Source organism: Arvicola amphibius, chromosome 1, assembly GCF_903992535.2.
Source record: "Arvicola amphibius chromosome 1, mArvAmp1.2, whole genome shotgun sequence".
Lineage (NCBI taxonomy): Eukaryota > Metazoa > Chordata > Mammalia > Rodentia > Cricetidae > Arvicola > Arvicola amphibius.
The window spans coordinates 122,702,770-122,723,298 of record NC_052047.1 but is presented as its reverse complement, the minus strand read 5'-3'; the positions used below and the strand labels follow the sequence as shown (position 1 = coordinate 122,723,298).

The following is a 20,529-nucleotide window of genomic DNA, read 5'->3' as shown; positions in this document are numbered from 1 at the left end:
CTCAATGGAGAAGGGCCTGCAGGGATGTTCTACAGTTTCTAAGAGATCACAGATGCCAACCCAGAACACAATAGCTAGGAAAACTTCCTGTCACCATAGGTGGAAAAAATAAGGCATTCCATAATAAAATCAAATTTAAGCAAAATCTTTCCACAAATCCAGCCTTATAGAAGGCACTAGAAAGAAAACTCCAAACTAGAGTTTTCCACAACCAAGAAAACACAAGGAATAAATAATCCTGACCAGCAAATCAAAAGAGTGGAAATACACACACACACACACACACACACACACACACACACACCACACATTCCTCAAACCAACAAAATAACAGGAATCAACAAATACTGCTTATGGATATCTCAACACCAATGGTCTCAATTCCCCAGTAAAAAGGCACAGATTAATAGAAATGAATTGTAAACAAGATCCATCCTTCTGCTGCCTTCAAAAAACAAACCTTAACATCACAACTCCAGGTAAAAGAATGGAAAAAGCTATTCCAGTAAATGGACCTAAGAAGCAAACTGGTGCAATCATATTAATATCTGAAAAAGAAACCTCAAAACCAATTAGAAGAGATAGCGGACACTTTCCTATACAGCAAAGAAAAAGCCCACCAGGAGGACAGTGCAATGCTTAACATCTGCTCATCAAACTCAAGGGTAGCCAAGTCTGGGAAAAATACTACCATAGCTTAAATAATATATTGACCCTTACACACTGAGAATGGGAGATTTCAATACCCCACTTTTACCAGGAGATAGGTCAGACAAATCTAAACAGAAATGCTGGAGCTAACAATGTTATAAACAAATGGATTTAACATGTTACAGAACATTTTACCTGAACATGAAAGAATATACTTTCTTCTGAGCAGCTCATGGAATTTTCTCCAAAATTGACCACATACTCAGACACAAGGCAAATCTTAATGAATGCCGGAAAAATGAAACCAGCATCCTGAATCCTACCAGACCACCACAGGTTAAAGCTGGATATTAACAACAAAAGAAACAACAGAAAGCTTACAAACTCATGGAAACTGAACAACTTAACTACCGACTGGAAAATGGGTCAAGACAGAAATTTGAAAGGCTTTATAGAATTGAATGAAAATAAATACACAACATATACAAACTTATGAGATACAATGAGGCAGTTCTAAAAGGCAAGTTCATAGCATTATGTGCATATATATGTATATTTATACACACACACATATGTCTAGAGTGATCCTATACTAGTAACTTGATGGGACACCTTAAAACTCTAGAACCAAGGGCTGGAGAGATGGCTCAGAGGTTAAGAACATTGCCTGCTCTTCCAAAGGTCCTGAGTTTAATTCCCAGCCACCACATGGTGGCTCACAACCATCTGTAATGGGGTCTGGTGCCCTCTTCTGGCCTGCAGTCATACACACAGACAGACAATTGTATACATAATAAATAAATAAAAATTAAAAGAAAACTCTAGAACCAAATGAAGAAACCATACCCAAAAGAAGTAAATGACAAGAAATAATCAAACTCAGGGATGAAAGCAAAAAAATAGAAACAAGCAACAACAAAACAATAAAAGAATCAATGAAACAAAAGTTTTTTCTTTTTCCAGAAAACCAGTAAGATTGACAAACCCTTATCCAAATTAACTAAAAGGCAGAGAGAGAAGATTCAAATAAACAAAATTAGAGATGAAAGTGGGGACGTAACAACAGACACTGAGGAAATCCAGGAAATCATAAGGACATTCTTTAAAAAACTGTACTCTACCAAATTGGAATAGCTAAAAGAAATGGATATTTTTTTGGTAGTTACTACTTTGCAAAGTTAAATCAAGATCAGATAAGTACTTTAAACTGACATATAACCCTTAGTGAAATAGAAGCAGTCATTAAAAGTCTCCCAACAACAACAACAACAACAACAACAACAACAACAACAGCAGCAGCAGCAGCAGCAGCAGCAGCAGCAGCAGCAGCCCAGGGCCAAACAGTTTTGGCACAGAGTTATAATAGGCTTTCAAAGAGTAAACACCAATACTTTTCAAATTATTCCACAAAATAGAAACTAAGGGAACATTGCCCAATTAATTTTATGAGGCCATACTTATCCTGATACCCAAACCACATAAAGACCCAAGAAAGAAAGAAAATTACAGACCCATTTCCCTTATGAACATAGAAGCAAGTATTCTCAAAACAAAACAAAACAAAACAAAACAAAACAAAAACAACTTTCAAACTGAATTCAAGAACACATCTAAAAGATCATTCACCATGACCAAGTCGTCTTCCTTCCAGAGATGCAGGAATGATTCAACATATGTAAATCAATAAATGTGATCTGCCATATAAACAAATTGAAAAAAACCACACATGGCTATCTCATTAAATGCAGAAAAGACTTTTGAGGAAATTCAACACCCCTTCATGATAAAAAATCCTAGAAAGAGTAGAAACTAAAGAGACAGCAGAATCAATGCAAGCCCATACACAACCAACAGCAACTTAAATAGAGAGAAGTTTATAGTGGTATATTATTTGTGTTTTAATAAATAAAGCTTTCTTAATGATCAGAGGGTGTAGTAAGGAAGCGGCGGGCTGTGTCCCGCCACCCGGACTAGCTTTACCCAAAATAATTACACGGAAACTGTATTCTTTTAAACACTGCCCTGGCCCATAGTTTCATCATCACCTCTATTGGCTAATTCTCATATCTTGCTTTTAGCCCATATTAGTAATTTATATAGCACCCACGAGGGGTGCCTACCAGGAGAGATCTTAACCTGCGTCCATCTTGGAGAGAAGCATGGCGGCTGCATATAGCGACTGCCTGAAGCATCTCCCCCACTCCTGCTACCCAGCATTCTGTTCTGTCTACTTCCGCCTACCTAATTTTCTGTTCTCTTAAAGGCCAAGACAGTTTTACTTTATTAATAATGAAAGTAACACATAGACACTCTCCATCATTTCCCCTTTTTCTGTTTAAAAACAAAAATGAAAGGCTTTAAACATAGTAAATTACATGTAATGAAACAATTATCAAGCAGAATTACAGTTACAATATTTAATCTATTTATCTTTTATCATAACGAAGGAAGCTATAACTATCTATTTATTCTTCAACTCCATCAAAGACTCCAGAAGGATATAATATTACCTAAGAAACAAGTCATTGCAACTTTCAAACTCTAGAAATGACAGAGACAACTCGCTGCCTGGACAGTCACCCAAAGTTCCTCTGTACCGTTGGGGCATCCATCTTCAGCCTACAGGCCCATAAGTATTCAGCAGACATTTCCATGAAGCAGGAAATTCCAAAGACAGTTCAGTCACTTTCTGCTGTGTCCTGCAGAACGTCTCGCAGACTCTTTAATGAATCAGGAACCCCAAAAGGCCATCTCACCTTTAGGCAAGTTCAGCAGTCCTCTTTCTGTGGGTTCCTTGTGTCCAGTTTATGCAACAGTCCAGGCAAGAGCAGTTTCTTGCCCAAATGGCTAACAAACTCCATAAGTAGCCTCTTCGATGCCCATCTTCCTCTCGAAGTAGATTGGTGCTGCCAGGAGCAGACGTGTCTCATTGTCATGAAAACCCTAAGTTATTAAAACATTAAATGCCATATTCTGCAGTCTTTGAAAGATATGAAGAATGTATCTAACTGAAATATATCTCTACATATCTAGAAAATCTAATAACATGACTACAAGCTTAACTATTATCAATGATTATCCATTAACAACCTATATTTCCTAATTATACATTACTTTTTTAAATGAATTACACAATTACAATATCTTAATCAAGATCAGAAATACATATACATATAACAAATTTGACCTTAAAATCCATACCATTGCAAATTATTCATCTCTATATCATCTCCCCTTTAAATGTAAAAGAACATTTATAAACAATATTTGGGAAAATGGGTGCAGTTATTTCTCTCCAAACTGCTTCCTGCTGAATGGGGGTGCTGTTATTTAGGTTTTTCATGGTGTAACTTGTGTGCTAGGTTCCTCTCAGTTGTCAGTTGAGTGAAGTAATTTTTGAAGATGTTCACAGCAACCTTTCAGGAGGGCGTGGTCTATCATACCATATTGGGATAGAAGCAATCCACAGAGTCTCAATCTCTGTGAAAACAAAAGAAGACCCTCTTTTCCAAAGCATCATGTTCTTAGATCCAAATTCTGAAATCATACCATTAAGATGTCCATTCTGGTCTAGCTTGGCAGCCCATATAATGAAATGTCTCTCTGTACTTAGCTCCTTTACAGTCAAAAATTTCAAAGAAAACACAATAAAATACATCATCTAGACTCTCTGTGAATTTTCCATTTTTACGTGGCTTATTTTTACTCTATCACTTACTTTATTCTGTCTCTTTAAAGGCTTTACCCTTTTTTTAAAGGCATTAACTTTATTTTCTATATTTTTTCTTCTCTTTCGCTCTCAAGCCTACGTACATTTATCCAACATTGTGACTCATTTAAAAGTCTTTTCTGTCTGAATCTGTCCTATTGTGAATCTGTAATTTTTTTTCTCATGGTTTATTTTTTTTGTATTTAAAAATTTCCATCTCCTTCCCTCCTCCTACCCCCTCCCTCCCCTCCTCCTCCCCCTTCCCTCCCCTCCTTTTCCCCCTTCCCTCCCCTTCCCTCCACCCATACCTCCCCTCCCTCCCTCTCAAGGCCAAGGAGCCATCAGGGTTCCCCACTCTATGCTAAGTCCAAGGTCCTCCCAACTCCCCCCAGGTCCAGGAAGGTGATCAACCAAGCTGAGAAGGCTCCCATAGAGCCCGTACATGCAGAAGAATCAGAGCCCAGCGCCATTGTCCTTTGCTTCTCAGTCAGCCCCCACTGTTGGCCACATTCAGAGAGACGGATTTGGTCGCATGATCCATCAGTCCCATTCCAACTGGAGTTGGTGATCTCCCTTTAGTTCTGTCCCACCGTCTCCATGAGTGAACGCACCCCTCACGTTCCTGACTTTCTCCCTCATGTACTCGCTCCTTCTGCTCGCCAGCTGGAGGTTCCCTCACGGTCCTGACTTTCTTTCTCATGTTCTCCCTCCTTCTGCTCCTCATCAGGACCTTGGGAGCTCAGTCCGGTGCTCCAATGTGGGGCTCTGTCATTTTCTTCATCTATCGTCAGGTGGAGGTTCTATGGTGATATGCAAGAAATTCATCAGTATGGCTATAGGAAATGGCCTTTTCAGGCTCCCTCTCCTCAGCTGCCCAAGGAACTAACTGGGGGCGTCTCCCTGGAAACCTGGGAACCCCTCTAGGGTCAAGTCTCTTGACAACCCTCAGGTAGCTCCTTAAATTAAGATATATGCTTCCCTGCTCCCATATCCACCCTTCCTATATCCCAAGCACCCCATTCCTCCGAGCTCCCCCCGTTCTCCCCTTCACATTTTTCTCTCCCCATCTTCCCTTGGCCCAGTCTTGCCCAACCCTCAAGTTCCCAATTTTGCCTGGCGATCGTGTCTACTTCCAATATCCAGGAGGATTACTATATCTTTTTTTGGGAGTTCACCTTCTTATTATCTTCTCAAGGATCCCAAATTTATAGGCTCGATGTCCTTTAATTATGGCTAGAAACCGATTATGAGTGAGTACATCCCATGTTCATCTTTTTGGGTCTGGGTTACCTCACTCAGAATAGTGTTTTCTATTTCCATCCATTTGCCTGCAAAATTCAAGATGTCATTGTTTTTTACCGCTGAGTAGTAGTCTAGCATGTATATATTCCACAGTTTCTTCATCCATTCTTCCACTGAAGGGCATCTAGGTTGTTTCCAGGATCTGGCTATTACAAATAATGCTGCTATGAACATAGATGAGCATATGCTTTTGTTGTATGATTGGGCATCTCTTGGGTAGATTCCCAATAGTGGAATTGCTGGGTCCTGGGGTAGGTTGATCCCGAATTTCCTGAGAAACCACCACACTGCTTTCCAAAGTGGTTGCACAAGTGTGCATTCCCACCAGCAATGGATGAGTGTACCCCTTACCCCACAACCTCTCCAGCAAAGGTTATTATTGGTGTTTTGGATTTTAGCCAATCTGACAGGTGTAAGATGATATCTCAAAGTTGTTTTGATTTGCATTTCCCTGATAGCTAGGGAGGTTGAGCATGACCTTAAGTGTCTTTTGGCCATTCGAACTTCTTCTGTTGAGAATTCTCTGTTCAGTTCAGCGCCCCAATTTTTAATTGGGTTAATTGGCATTTTACCGTCTAGTCTCTTGAGTTCCTTATATATTTTAGAGATCAGACCTTTGTCAGTTGCAGGGTTGGTGAAGATCTTTCCCCAGTCAGTAGGCTGCCTTTGTGTCTTAGTGACAATGTCCTTTGCTTTACAGAAGCTGCTCAACTTCAGGAGGTCCCATTTATTCAATGTTGCCCTTAATGTCTGTGCAGCTGGGGTTATGCGCAGGAAACGGTTCCCTGTGCCCATTTGTTGTAGAGTATTTCCCACTTTCTCCTCTATCAAGCTCAATGTGTTCAGATTAATATTGAGGTCTTTAATCCATTTGGACTTGAGTTTTGTGCATGGTGATAGATATGGATCTACTTTCATTCTTCTACAGGTTGACATCCAGTTATGCCAGCACCATTTGTTGAAGATGCCCTCTTTCTTCCATTGTGTACTTTTGGGTCCTTTATCAAAAATCAGGTGTTCATAGGTTTGTGGTTTAAGATCCGGGTCTTCTATACGATTCCATTGGTCAACTTCTCTGTTTTTATGCCAATACCAAGCTGTTTTCAATACTGTAGCTTTGTAATAGAGTTTGAAGTCAGGGATGGTAATGCCTCCAGAAGAACCTTTATTGTATAAGATTTTTTTGGCTATCCTGGGTTTCTTTTTTTCCATATAAAGTTGATTATTGTCCTCTCAATCTCTGTGAAGAATTTTAATGGGACCTTGATTGGGATTGCATTGAATCTATAGATTGCTTTTGGTAGAATTGCCATTTTTACTATGTTGATCCTCCCAATCCACGAGCAGGGGAGATCCTTCCATTTTCTGGTATCCTCTTCAATTTCTTTCTTCAAAGACTTAAAGTTCTTGTCAAATAAATCCTTCACTTCCTTGGTTAGAGATACTCCCAGATATCTTATGCTATTTGTGGCTATTGTGAAAGGTGATACTTCTCTGATTTCCCTCTCTGCTTCCTTATCCTTTGTGTATAGGAGGGCGACTGATTTTTTGGAGTTGATCTTGTAACCTGCCACGTTACTGAAGGAGTTTATCAGCTGTAGGAGTTCTTTGGTGGAGTTTTTGGGGTCGCTTATGTACACTATCATATCATCTGCAAATAATGAAAGTTTAACTTCTTCCTTTCCAAATTGAATCCCCTTGATTCCCTTATGTTGTCTTATTGCTATTGCTAGAACTTCAAGCACTATATTGAAGAGATAAGGAGAGAGTGGACAGCCTTGTCGTGTTCCTGAATTTAGTGGGATAGCCTTGAGTTTCTCTCCGTTTAATTTGATGTTAGCTGTCGGCTTGCTGTAAATAGCTTTTATTATATTTAGGAATGACCCTTGTATCCCTAATCTCTCCAAAACTTTTATCATAAAAGGGTGCTGAATTTTGTCAAATGCTTTTTCAGCATCTAATGAGATGACCATATGGTTTTTTTCCTTCAGTTTATTTATATAATGGATTACATTGATAGATTTTCGTATGTTGAACCAGCCCTGCATCTCTGGGATGAAGCCTACTTGATCGTAATGGATAATTTTTCTAATGTGTTCTTGGATTCGGTTTGCCAGTATTTTATTGAGAATTTTTGCGTCAATGTTCACGAGTGAGATTGGCCTGTAATTCTCTTTCTTGGTTGAGTCTTTGTGTGGTTTAGGTATCAGGGTAACTGTAGCTTCATAGAAGGAATTTGGCAGTGACTCTTGTGTTTCTATATTATGAAATACCTTAAGGAGTATAGGTATTAGGTCTTCTTGGAAGTTCTGGTAGAATTCCGCATTGAAACCATCTGGTCCTGGGCTCTTTTTGGTAGGGAGGTTTCTGATAACAGTTTCTAATTCTTCGCGACTAACAGGACGATTTAGAGCATTTACCTGGTCCTGGTTTAACTTTGGTATATGGTATTTATCTAAAAAACTGTCCATTTCTTTTACATTTTCCAATTTTGTGGCATACAGGCTTTTGTAGTAAGATCTAATGATTCTCTGAATTTCCTCTGTGTCTGTGGTTATGTCCCCCTTTTCATTTCTGATCTTAATAATTTGCGTGTTCTCCCTCTGCCGTTTGATTAGTTTGGCTAAGGGTTTGTCAATCTTGTTGATTTTCTCCAAGAACCAGCTTCTTGTTTCATTGATTCTTTGGATTGTTTTCTGTGTTTCTATTTTGTTGATTTCTGCCCTCAGTTTGATTATTTCCAGTCTTCTACTTCTCCTAGGTGAGTCTGCTTCTTTTTTTTCCAGAGCTTTCAGGTGTGCTGTTAAGTCACCAATGAGTGCTTTCTCCGTTTTCTTTAAGTGGGCACTTAGTGCTATGAACTTTCCTCTTAGCACTGCTTTCATTGTGTCCCATAGGTTTGAGTATGTTGTGTCTTTGTTTTCATTAAATTCAAGAAAGACTTTAATTTCTTTCTTTTTTTTTTTTTTCTTTTTTTTTTTCAAGTTTTTTTTTTTATTTTTTATATTTAAAAATTTCCATCTCCTCCCCTCCTCCTCCCCCTTCCCTCCCCTCCTTTTCCCCCTTCCCTCCCCTCCCCTCCACGCATACCTCCCATCCCTCCCTCTCAAGGCCAAGGAGCCATCAGGGTTCCCCACTCTATGCTAAGACCAAGGTCCTCCCAACTCCCCCCAGGTCCAGGAAGGTGATCGACCAAGCTGAGAAGGCTCCCACAGAGCCCGTCCATGCAGAAGAATCAGAGCCCAGAGCCATTGTCCTTTGCTTCTCAGTCAGCCCCCGCTGTTGGCCACATTCAGAGAGACGGGTTTGGTCGCATGATCCATCAGTCCCATTCCAACTGGGGTTGGTGATCTCCATTAGTTCTGTCCCACCGTCTCCATGAGTGAATGCACCCCTCTCGTTCCTGACTTTCTCCCTCATGTTCTTCGCTCCTTCTGCTCCTCATCAGGACCTGGGAGCTCAAGTCCAGTGCTCCAATGTGGGGCTCAGTCATTTTCTTCATCTGTCGCCAGATGGAGGTTCCCTCAACGGTCCTGACTTTCTTTCTCATGTTCTCCTCTCCTTCTGTTCCTCATCAGGACCTTGGGAGCTCAGTCTGGTGCTCCAATGTGGGGCTTCTGTCATTTTTCTTCATCTATCGTCAGGTGGAGGTTCTATGGTGATATGCAAGAAATTCATCAGTATGGCTATAGGAACTGGCCTTTCAGGCTCCCTCGCCTCAGCTGCCGCAAGGACTAACTGGGGGGCGTCTCCCTGAAAACCTGGGAACCCCTCTAGGGTCAAGTCTCTTGACAACCCTCAGGTAGCTCCTTAAATTAAGATATATGCTTCCCTGCTCCAGTATCCACCCTTCCTATATCCCAAGCACCCCATTCCTCCGAGCTCCCCCCATTCTCCCCTTCACAGTTTTCTTCTCTCCCCATCTTCCCTTGGCCCAGTCTTGCCCAACCCTCAAGTTCCCCAATTTTGCCTGGCGATCGTGTCTACTTCCAATATCCAGGAGGATTACTATATCTTTTTTTGGGAGTTCACCTTCTTATTATCTTCGCAAGGATCCCAAATTTATAGGCTCGATGTTCTTTAATTATGGCTAGAAACCGATTATGAGTGAGTACCATCCCATGTTCATCTTTTTGGGTCTGGGTTACCTCACTCAGAATAGTGTTTCTATTTCCATCCATTTGCCTGCAAAATTCAAGATGTCCTTGTTTTTTACCGCTGAGTAGTATTCTAGCATGTATATTCCACAGTTTCTTCATCCATTCTTCCACTGAAGGGCATCTAGGTTGTTTCCAGGATCTGGCTATTACAAATAATGCTGCTATGACATAGATGAGCATATGCTTTTGTTGTATGAATTGGGCATCTCTTGGGTAGATTCCCAATAGTGGAATTGCTGGGGTCCTGGGGTAGGTTGATCCCGAATTTCCTGAGAAACCGCCACACTGTTTTCCAAAGTGGTTGCACAAGTTGCATTCCCCACCAGCAATGGATGAGTGTACCCCTTACCCCACAACCTCTCCAGCAAAGGTTATTATTGGTGTTTTGGATTTTAGCCAATCTGACAGGTGTAAGATGATATCTCAGAGTTGTTTTGATTTGCATTTCCCTGATAGCTAGGGAGGTTGAGCATGACCTTAAGTGTCCTTTGGCCATTCGAACTTCTTCTGTTGAGATTCTCTGTTCAGGTTCAGCGCCCCATTTTTTAATGGGTTATTGGCATTTTACCCGTCTAGTCTCTTGAGTTCCTTATAGATTTAGAGATCAGACCTTTGTCAGTTGCAGGGTTGGTGAAGATCTGTTTCCCAGTCAGTAGGCTGGCCTTTGTGTCTTAGTGACAATGTCCTTGCTTTACAGAAGCTGCTCAACTTCAGGAGGTCCCATTTATTCAATGTTGCCCCTTAAAGTCTGTGCAGCCATGGGGTTATGCGTAGGAAAACGGTTCCCTGTGCCCATTTGTTGTATAGTACTTCCCACTTTCTCCTCTATCAAGCTCAATGTGTTCAAATTAATATTGAGGGTCTTTAATCCATTTGGACTTGAGTTTTGTGCATGGTGATATATATGGGATCTACTTTCATCTTCTACAGGTTGACATCCAGTTATGCCAGCACATTTGTTGAAGATGCCCTCTTTCTTCCATTGTGTACTTTTGGCTCCTTTATCAAAAATCAGTTGTTCATAGGTTTGTGGTTTAAGATCCGGGTCTTCTATACGATTCCATTGGTCAACTTCTCTGTTTTTATGCCAATACCAAGCTGTTTTCAATACTGTAGCTTTGTAATAGAGTGTTGAAGTCAGGGATGGTAATGCCTCCAGAAGAACCTTTATTGTATAGATTTTTTGGGTATCTGGGTTCTTGTTTTTCCATATAAAGTTGATTATTGTCCTCTCAATCTCTGTGAAGAATTTTATGGGACCTTGATTGGGATTGCTTGAATCTATAGATTGCTTTTGGTAGAATTGCCATTTTTACTATGTTGATCCTCCCAATCCACGAGCAGGGGAGATCCTTCCATTTTCTGGTATCCTCTTCAATTCTTCTTCAAAGACTTAAAGTTCTTGTCAAATAAATCCTTCACTTCCTTGGTTAGAGATACTCCCAGATATCTTATGCTATTTGTGCTATTGTGAAAGGTGATGGCTTCTCTGATTTCCCTCTCTGCTTCCTTATCCTTTGGTGTATAGGAGGGCAACTGATTTTTTGGAGTTGATCTGTAACCTGCCACGTTTACTGAAGGAGTTATCAGCTGTAGGAGTTTCTTTGGTGGAGTTTTGGGGTCGCTTATGTATACTATCATATCATCTGCAAATAATGAAAGTTTAACTTCTTCCTTTCCAAATTGAATCCCCTTGATTCCCTTATGTTGTCTTATTGCTATTGCTAGAACTTCAAGCACTATATTGAAGAGATAAGGAGAGAGTGGACAGCCTTGTCTTGTTCCTGAATTTAGTGGGATAGCCCTTGAGTTTCTCTCCATTTAATTTGATGTTAGCTGTCGGCTTGCTGTAAATAGCTTTTATTATATTTAGGAATGACCCTTGTATCCCTAATCTCTCCAAGACCTTTATCATAAAAGGGTGCTGATTTTGTCAAATGCTTTTTTTCAGCATCTAATGAGATGACCATATGGTTTTTTTCTTTCAGTTTATTTATATGATGGATTACATTGATAGCTTTTCGTATGTTGAACCAGCCCTGCATCCTCTGGGATGAAGCCTACTTGATCGTAATGGATAATTTTTCTAATGTGTTCTTGGATCGGTTGCCAGTATTTTATGGAGAATTTTTGCGTCAATTGTTCATGAGTGAGATTGGCCTGTAATTCTCTTTCTTGGTTGTATCTTTGTGTGGTTTAGGTACCAGGGTACTGTAGCTTCATAGAAGGAATTTGGCAGTGACTCTTGTGTTGTTCTATATTATGAAATACCTTAAGGAGTATAGGTATTAGGTCTTCTTGGAAGTTCTGGTAGAATTCCGCATTGAAACCATCTGGTCCTGGGCTCTTTTGGTAGGGAGGTTTCTGATAACAGTTTCTAATTCTTCGCGACTAACAGGACGATTTAGAGCATTTACCTGGTCCTGGTTTAACTTTGGTATATGGTATTTATCTAAAAAACTGTCCATTTCTTTTACTTTTCCAATTTTGTGGCAATACAGGCTTTGTAGTAAGATCTAATGATCTCCTGAATTTCCTCTGTGTCTGTGGTTATGTCCCCCTTTTCATTTCTGATCTTATTAATTTGCAGGTTCTCCCTCTGCCGTTTGATTAGTTTGGCTAAGGGTTTGTCAATCTTGTTGATTTTTCCAAGAACCAGCTTCTTGTTTCATTGATTCTTTGGATTGTTTTCTGTGTTTCTATTTGTGATTTCTGCCTCAGTTTGATTATTTCCAGTCTTCTACTTCTCCTAGGTGAGTCTGGCTTCTTTTTTTTCTAGAGCTTTCAGGTGTGCTGTTAAGTCACCAATGAGTGCTTTCTCGTTTTCTTTAAGTGGGCACTTAGTGCTATAACTTTCCTCTTAGCACTGCTTTCATTGTGTCCCATAGGTTTGAGTATGTTGTGCCTTTGTTTTCATTAAATTCAAGAAAGACTTTAATTTCTTTCTTTATTTCTTCCTTGACCAGGTGTGGGTCAGTAGTGACGTTCAGTTTCCATGAGTTTGTGGGCTTTCTGGGGGTAGCCTTGTTGTTGAATTCTAATTTAATCCATGGTGATCCGATAAGACACAGGTGGTTACTAATATTTTTTTGTAACTGTGGAAGTTTGCTTTGTTACCCAAGTATATGGTCAATTTTCGAAAAGGTTCCATGAGCCGCAGAGAAGAAGGTATATTCTTTCCTATTTGGGTGGAATGTTCTATAGATGTCTGTAAGTCCATTTGGTTCATTACCTCCATTAAGTCTTTCAATTCTCTGTTAGGTTTCTGTCTGATTGACCTGTCCATTGGTGAGAGAGGAAGTGTTGAAGTCTCCAACTATAGTGTGTGTGGTTTGATGGGCTGCCTTGAGTTCTAGAAGTGTTTCTTTTACATAAGTGGGAGCTTTTATATTAGGGGCATAGATATTCAGGATTGAGACTTCATTCTGATGGATTTTTCCTGTTATGAGTACAAAGTGTCCTTTCCATCTCTTCTGATTGATATTTAGTTTGAAGTCAACTTTGTTGGAAATTAGTATGGCCACACCCGCTTGTTTCTTAGGGCCATTTGCTTGATAAACCTTTTCCCAACCCTTTACTCTGAGTAGGTGTCTGTCTTTGTGGTTGAGGTGTGTTTCTTGTAAACAGCAAAATGTTGGATTCTGTTTCGTATCCAGTCTCTTGCCTGTGCCTTTTATAGGTGATTGAGTCTATTGGATATTAAGTAATGTATTAATGACCAGTGGTTGTTCACTTCAGTCATTTTTAGTAGTAGAGTTTGTGTGTTTCCCTTCTTCTAGTTGTGCTGGTGAAGGGTCGCTAGATGCCTGAGTTATTGTGGGCGTTGCGGACTCCTTGGTTTGTGATTTTCCTTCTATTACTTTCTGCAAGGCTGGATTTGTGGCTGCGTATTGTTAAATCTGTTTTTGTCCCTGGAATATCTTGTTTCTCCATCAATGGTGAATGCAAACTTTGCTGGGTATAGTAGTCTAGGCTTGCACTCCATGTTCCCTTAGTGTCTGTAGCACATCTATCCAAGCTCTTCTGGCTTTCATGGTTTCCATTGAGAAATCAGGTGTAATTCTGATAGGTTTCCCTTATATGTTTATTTGACCTTTTTCCCTTGCAGCTCTTAATATCTGTTCTTTATTCTGTATGTTTTGTGTTTGATTATTATATGGCAGTGGGGATGCTTTCTTTTGATCCAGTCTATTTGGGTTCTGTAGGCTTCTTGTACCTTCATAGGAACCTCCTTCTTTAGGTTGGGGAAGTTTTCTTCTATAATTTTGTTGAATATGTTTTCTGGGCGCTTTGAGTTGTAATTCTTCTCCTTCTTCTACCCCAATTATTCTAGGTTTGGTCTTTCATGGTGTCCCAGATTTCCTGAATGTTTTGGTGTTAAGAATTTTGTTAGAGTTGGTTTAGTTCTTTAAATCTGTGAGTTTATTTCCTCTATAGTATCTTCAGAGTCCGAGATTCTTTCTTCCATCCTCTTGTATTCGGTTGGAAAATACTTGTCTCTGAAGTTTCTGTTCGGTTTACTCAGAGTTTCCATTTCCAGTCGTCCCTCAGATTGTGTTTTCTTCAATACCTCCATTTCATTTATCAGGTCTTGTACTGTTTCCCTATCTGTTTGATTGCTTTTCTTGTTTTTCTTGTTTTTCGTGGGTATCTTTGAGAGATTTATTTATTTCGTCTACCTTTTTGTTTGTCAACTCCATTTCTTTATGGCATTTTTTACCTCCTGCTTAAGGTCCTCTATTATTTTCATAAAGTACTGTTTAAGGTCGGATTCTTCTATATCTTCTGGGGTAGGGTGTTCAATTCTTGTTATGTTCGGGAATGTCTTGATTGTGGTGATGTCATGTTGCCTTTCATGTTGTTGGAGGAGCTCCTGCATTGGCGCCTGCCCATCTCTTCCTTCAAAAGGAGCCCGGAGGCGTTTGGTGTCCTAGACCAATCTTTGCTGTGACTGAACTGGTTGGATCTCCCCTGTGTCAGAGGAGGACCTATTCCTTGCGTCACAATCTGAAGAAGCCCGCACTCCCTTGCAGAATCCCCCAGACCTGCCTGGAGGCCAGAGTCTGATTCCTCTGGGTGGATGGCCTTAGAACAGGAGCAGGACACCAGTTCAGGTAGAACTGAACTGGTGGAATACCACACAGCGAACCTGGCAGCACAATCTGAAGGAGCCCGCACCCCTCCGCAGGAATCCTCAGACCTGCCTGGAGGCCAGAGTCTGACCCCTTTGGGTGGATGGCCTTAGAACAGGAGCAGACACCGAGGACACTAGGGAAAGCTTGGGAGACACAGGGACGGGAGAAACAGACACAAGCCTGCAGAGGGAAGTGGGGGTAGGGGGTCTGTGCTCTCTTCCAGGGCAGGTTGCCCCAGGGTCCGCATTCACTCACCAGTTCAGATGGAATGTCAGTGCACAGGATCAGGGATTCCAGGCAGCCCAGGGTCGCAGCCCAGACAAAAGGGCCAAGGTGGGGGCAGGGCGGGATGGAATACCACACAGCGAACCTGGCAGCACAATCTGAAGGAGCCTGCACCCCTCCGCAGGAATCCTCAGACCTGCCTGGAGGCCAGAGTCTGACCCCCCAAAGAATGATGGATCCTTTGGCAGACTGTCAGGTCCCCTTGCAGGCCAAGCAGCTCTCAGACAAAGGCCTACCTTGCCCCAGGCAGTCAAATGAAGGAGGGGACCTCCCACCGGCCTGGGTGCACTCAATTCCAGGTCCCCAGAGCCCAAACAGGCTGAGCTGTGGGATTTTGTGGCCCCAAAGATGGGAGGATGAGGCAGGGGAGGGGGGAGGATTCTGGGTGCAAGCTGGGAAGGGACAGGGAGAGAGAGGCGGTATCCGGGGAGAATAACCCTGCAGGAAGAGCAGAAGTGTGCTGGTGGCAGGGGGAGTTGTGGAGTGTCTGTGGTCCCTCTCCGGGCAGCTGCTGCGGTTCGGGCACTCACTCCTCACTCACCCCAAAGAATGATGGATCCTCTGGCCTGTAATTTTTTTACTATCCAGTAGCACTTTTGTTTTGCAGTTTTAAATCACTAAGCACTTAAGAATCTAAGCTGTGACATTCCTAGGTCAAAAACTGGTACTGTGAGTTTGCCACGCCCATTCCAACATAGCAGAGCCACTTGTGACTGAATCAGTTGCAGCTCTTGGCTGCAGAGCTGCGAGCTGTTCTGGATGTTGGCTCCACCTCTCTCCAATTTCAAAATGGAGGATGTACCATTTTCTAGTAGCTCTGGGGCCGCCAGGTAGGAGCTGCAGTCAGCACTTTAATTCTGAGACTGAGCGTGCAGCACAGAAACTCTTTTCATCCAAGTTACAGCCAAATCTGACACACAGAGCACCGCGCAGCCTGGAAACATCTTTCTCTATGGCGCCATGTTCTCCCGCTCGCCTAAGCCTGATTCCGCCATCTGCCCAGGTGCAGGCAGGGAGCAGGGAGCCATTGGCCTGGTCTCAGAGCACTCTCCTTCTGATCCTGAGCGGGCAAACAAACATCCAGTCCATAAAAGCCACTGAAATGCTTTATAGCCAGAGTTTGCACTGGCGGCACAGCACCAGGAAGCTGCGTTTTAAAATGACTCAGCTTTTTCTCTGCCGCTTTTGCCGAAACAGGAAATCTCTCTACAGCACGTCCAGCAAACAGCAAAAAGCTGTGTTAAACTCTCTCTCTCCTTTATTTAAAGACAACTCAGGTTTTAAGTGGATTTAGTCAACACGTTGGAGCAACCAATCTGTAGAATGGAAGCGGCGGTCTGCGTCCCGCCACCCAGCCACCGGCTAGCTTTATCCAAAATAATTACACGGAAAACTGTATTCTTTTACAACACTGCCTGGCCCATAGTTTCAGCCTTTATTGGTTAATTCTCATATCTTGCTTTAACCCATATTTAGTAATTTATATAGCACACGAGGGGTGCCTTACCAGGAGAGATCTTAACCTGCATCCATCTTGGAGAGAAGCATGGCGGCTGCATTATAGCGACTGCCTGAAGCATCTCCCCCCCCTCCTGCTACCCAGCATTCTGTTCTGTCTACTCCGCCTACCTAATTTTCTGTTCTCTTAAAGGGTCAAGGCAGTTTTCTTATTAATAATGAAAGTAACACATAGACACTCCTCCATCAAGAGGGCAAAGCAGCCACACTAGTTGGCTATACAGTGGCCTTGGACTAATAGAGATTTGTCTGCCTCTGTCTCCCAGATCCTGGGATTAAAGGTGTGTGCCACCACTCCCTGGCCCGTATGGGCTTGTGTGGTTTTCTTTTTTTCAATTTGTTTATATGGCAGATCACATTTATTGATTTACATATGTTGAATCATTCCTGCATCTCTGGAAGGAAGATGACTTGAAGTGTAAGCCAAATAAAAATAAACCCTTTCCTCCCCAACTTGCCTTTCTGTCACGGTGCTTTGTTACAACACAAAGAAAATCTAATTAAGGACACCATCCTATATACAATTTACAAATGGTTTGCAAAAAAAAGTTAAGGAAACAACACCTTTCCCAATAGCCTCAAAAAATATAAAATATCATGTGGTAACTCAACCAAGCAAGTGAAAGGCTTGTATGACAAAAACTTCAAGTTTTTTGAGGAAAGAAATTAAAGAAGATATCAGAAGATAAAAGATCTCTCATGCTCACAGATCAGAAGAATTAATACAGGAAAAAGAAGCCATTCAACCAAAACCATTCTCCAACTCAATGAAATTCCCATCAAATTCCAACACAACTCTTCACAAATATTGAAAGGAAAAATTTTAGCTTAATATGGAACCACAAAAACTCAGGATAGCTAAAACAATCCTGAACAATAAAAGAAATGTTGGAAATATCACCACTTCCAATCTCAAGTTGTACTACAGAGCTTTAGTAATAAATACCACATTTGGTACAAAAAAATCAAAGATATGTTCTGTTGATCAATAGAATTGAATTGAAGACCCCTAGACACACTAAGTACACTTGATTTTTGATAAAAAATCCAGAAACCACAGCAGTGGAAAGAAGATGGCATCTTCAACAAGTAGTCCTGAACAAACTGGACAGCTGAATGTAGAAGAAGCCCAGATAGATCCATACTTAATCACCCTGTCACAAAACTTAACTCCAAGTGATGGATCACAGACCTCAACATAGAACCAGATACACTAAGTCTGATAGATATGAAAGTGGGGCAATAGCCTTGAACTCACAGGAAAAGACATTCTGAACATAATACCATTAACACAAGCACTAAGATCAACAATTGGCAAATGGGGCCCCATGAAATAAGAAAAAGACACTGCCATTCATACAAAGTCGCAGCCTTCAGAATGGGAAAAGATTCTTTTTTTGCCAACTACACATATGATAGAGGGCAAATATCCAAAATATATGAAGAATTAAAAAAAATCTAGATATAAAGAAAAACACCCAATTAAAATATGGGGTACACATCTAAACAGAATAATCTCAATAGAGGAAACTTGCATGGTTGAGAAACACTTAAAGAAATGTTCAATATTCTTATCCATCAGAAATGTAACTCAAAATTACTTTGAGATTTCATTTTACACCACTTAGAATGGCTAAGATCAATAACAAGTGACAGCTCATACTGGTAAGGATGTGGAGTAAGGGAAACACTCATCCATTGTTGGTGTGAGTACAGACTTGTACAGCCACTGTGGAAATCAATGTGGTGCTTCCTCAGGAAGATGAGAATTGATCTACCTCAAGATCTAGCTATGCTATTCTTGGGCATATACCCATAGGTTGCTTCATCTTAACACAGAGGTAATAACTCAACTATGTTCATAGCAGCTTTGTTTGTAAGAGCAATAAATTGGAAACTACCTAGATGACCCGCCAATAGAAGAACAAATAAAGAAAATGTGGTACATTTAACACAATGGAGTATTACTCAGCTATTAAAAAATAAAACCAAGAAATTCTCAGGTAAATGGATGGAACTTGAAAAATTTATCCTGAGTAAAGTAATCCAGACCCAGAAAGACAAATATGATAGCATTCCACCAGATATCAAGTTAATAATAACCAAGCTGCAGTCTAGAACTGCAGAACATAGCTATAGAGTTTGGTACTGGTATGGGACAAACAGGTCTCTCTTGGAAAGGGAAGTAGAATAGATAGTTATGGATGAATTCTGGTTGAAGGTGAGGAACTGGAACGAGAGGATCAAGTGGAGAGGGGAAGGGAAAAGGAGGACGAGGGAGGGATACAGGGAGAGACACCTAAATGTAACCCAACACAGTAGAAGCTTCCTAAGTATACGCATATATGAAGGAGATCTAAATGAAATCACCAAATGATAGAGGAGACAGAGCCCCAACTGGACATCTCTTGTCATCAAATGAAGCTGTTAGTACCAGGCTTGAGTTACATCTAATTGAGCTGTTGGTCATAGGGGTCCCATGAGAATCCCTAAACATCCAGGCCGTTGCCAAGACTATAGGTTTCTCTCCACAGACTGAAAGTAAGGCTCCGATGCTGAAGACAACATCTACACAACTCATTGAACTTGGAGATGTGGAGCTGGTGCCTCTATAGCGCCTTCACCCTTCTGTTCTAGCATCATTGGTACAGGAACGTAGCAATGAAGGCTATCAAAGAAGAATGTAAACACTGCAGGCTACAAGAGAAGAAATGTAAACACTAACCCAGGCATAAACAATTGGTCTATGGTGGTGTCCTGCCTGCAAGATACACTCGGGCAATGGAGGCACAAAGCTTGTGTGATTACCAAACCAATATATGATTTGACTTAAGGCCTACTCCATGAGTAGGAACCCATACTTGATATTGCTTGGGTGAGTAAGAACCTGAGACTAGATAGCCCAGGGATCTAGGGCAAAACCAAATAATACCGTTCTAAAAACAAACAAATAAACAAACAAAAAGTGTAACATTATAATGACTCTTAATGATATTTTGTTTTTCTTCTGGCTCAGCCATCATTAGAGAAGCTTCCTCCTGCAGCAGATAGGAACAAACATAGAGACTTACAGACAAAGTGCATAGAGTGAGAGATCCTGAAACACGTATTTTTATTTTATTGTTATCCCTTAGGAGCCTGTTTGTTTTCTAATAAAAGTCAGAAAAGGAGTGCATTGGGATGGGGTCGGAAGTGGGAAGAGCTAGGAGGAGGAGAAGGAGGGGAAAGTGTAACCAGGATACATTATGTGAGGAAAAAGATATTTTCAATAAAAGGAAAAATTATTTGGGACAGTAGCCCAGTACCCTGATAACTTACCGGCCTTGGCAACTTACCGTCCTCTGAGGACAACTCAGATGGCTGAGTGAGGTCATCAGCGTCTTCCACAGCATCCGTTTCTCTTCTGACCTGTAGAACAAGCTACACTAGATCACAGTTTCCTCAGACAGTGATGACACACACAACCAAAAAGACTAGCTAAGCAGGAATGTGGACACTTCTGAAAAGGACTGATTTTTGTCAAAGGGTAGTTTTATCACTGGCCTCTGGTTCTAATCTCTCTTTCTAAGCAAATGTCTTCACATAAACAGAAGGTTCTAACCCTTTTCCTCCTTCATTTTAATTTTTTGTGTCTGAGTGTTTGAACTAAATGTATGCCTGTGACTACAGATTGAGAACCATGTATGGCAGAGATACCGCATGGATCTAGCTAGCAGATAAATGAGTAAGGAACTAGTCTCTCAAGGTCATCAGGTGGGATCTTGTTTGT

The 20,529-nt window shown here is 41.2% G+C and overlaps 1 protein-coding gene across 1 annotated transcript in view; it reads right to left on the bottom strand.

The window, feature by feature from the left end:
- LOC121676961 (ankyrin repeat domain-containing protein 26-like) overlaps nt 1-20,529 on the bottom strand; it is an 89,827-nt gene that overhangs the window by 31,598 nt on the left and 37,700 nt on the right. The window contains 1 exon segment of the mRNA XM_042054068.1: nt 20,096-20,168. Coding sequence (XP_041910002.1) covers nt 20,096-20,168 — 73 coding nt within the window.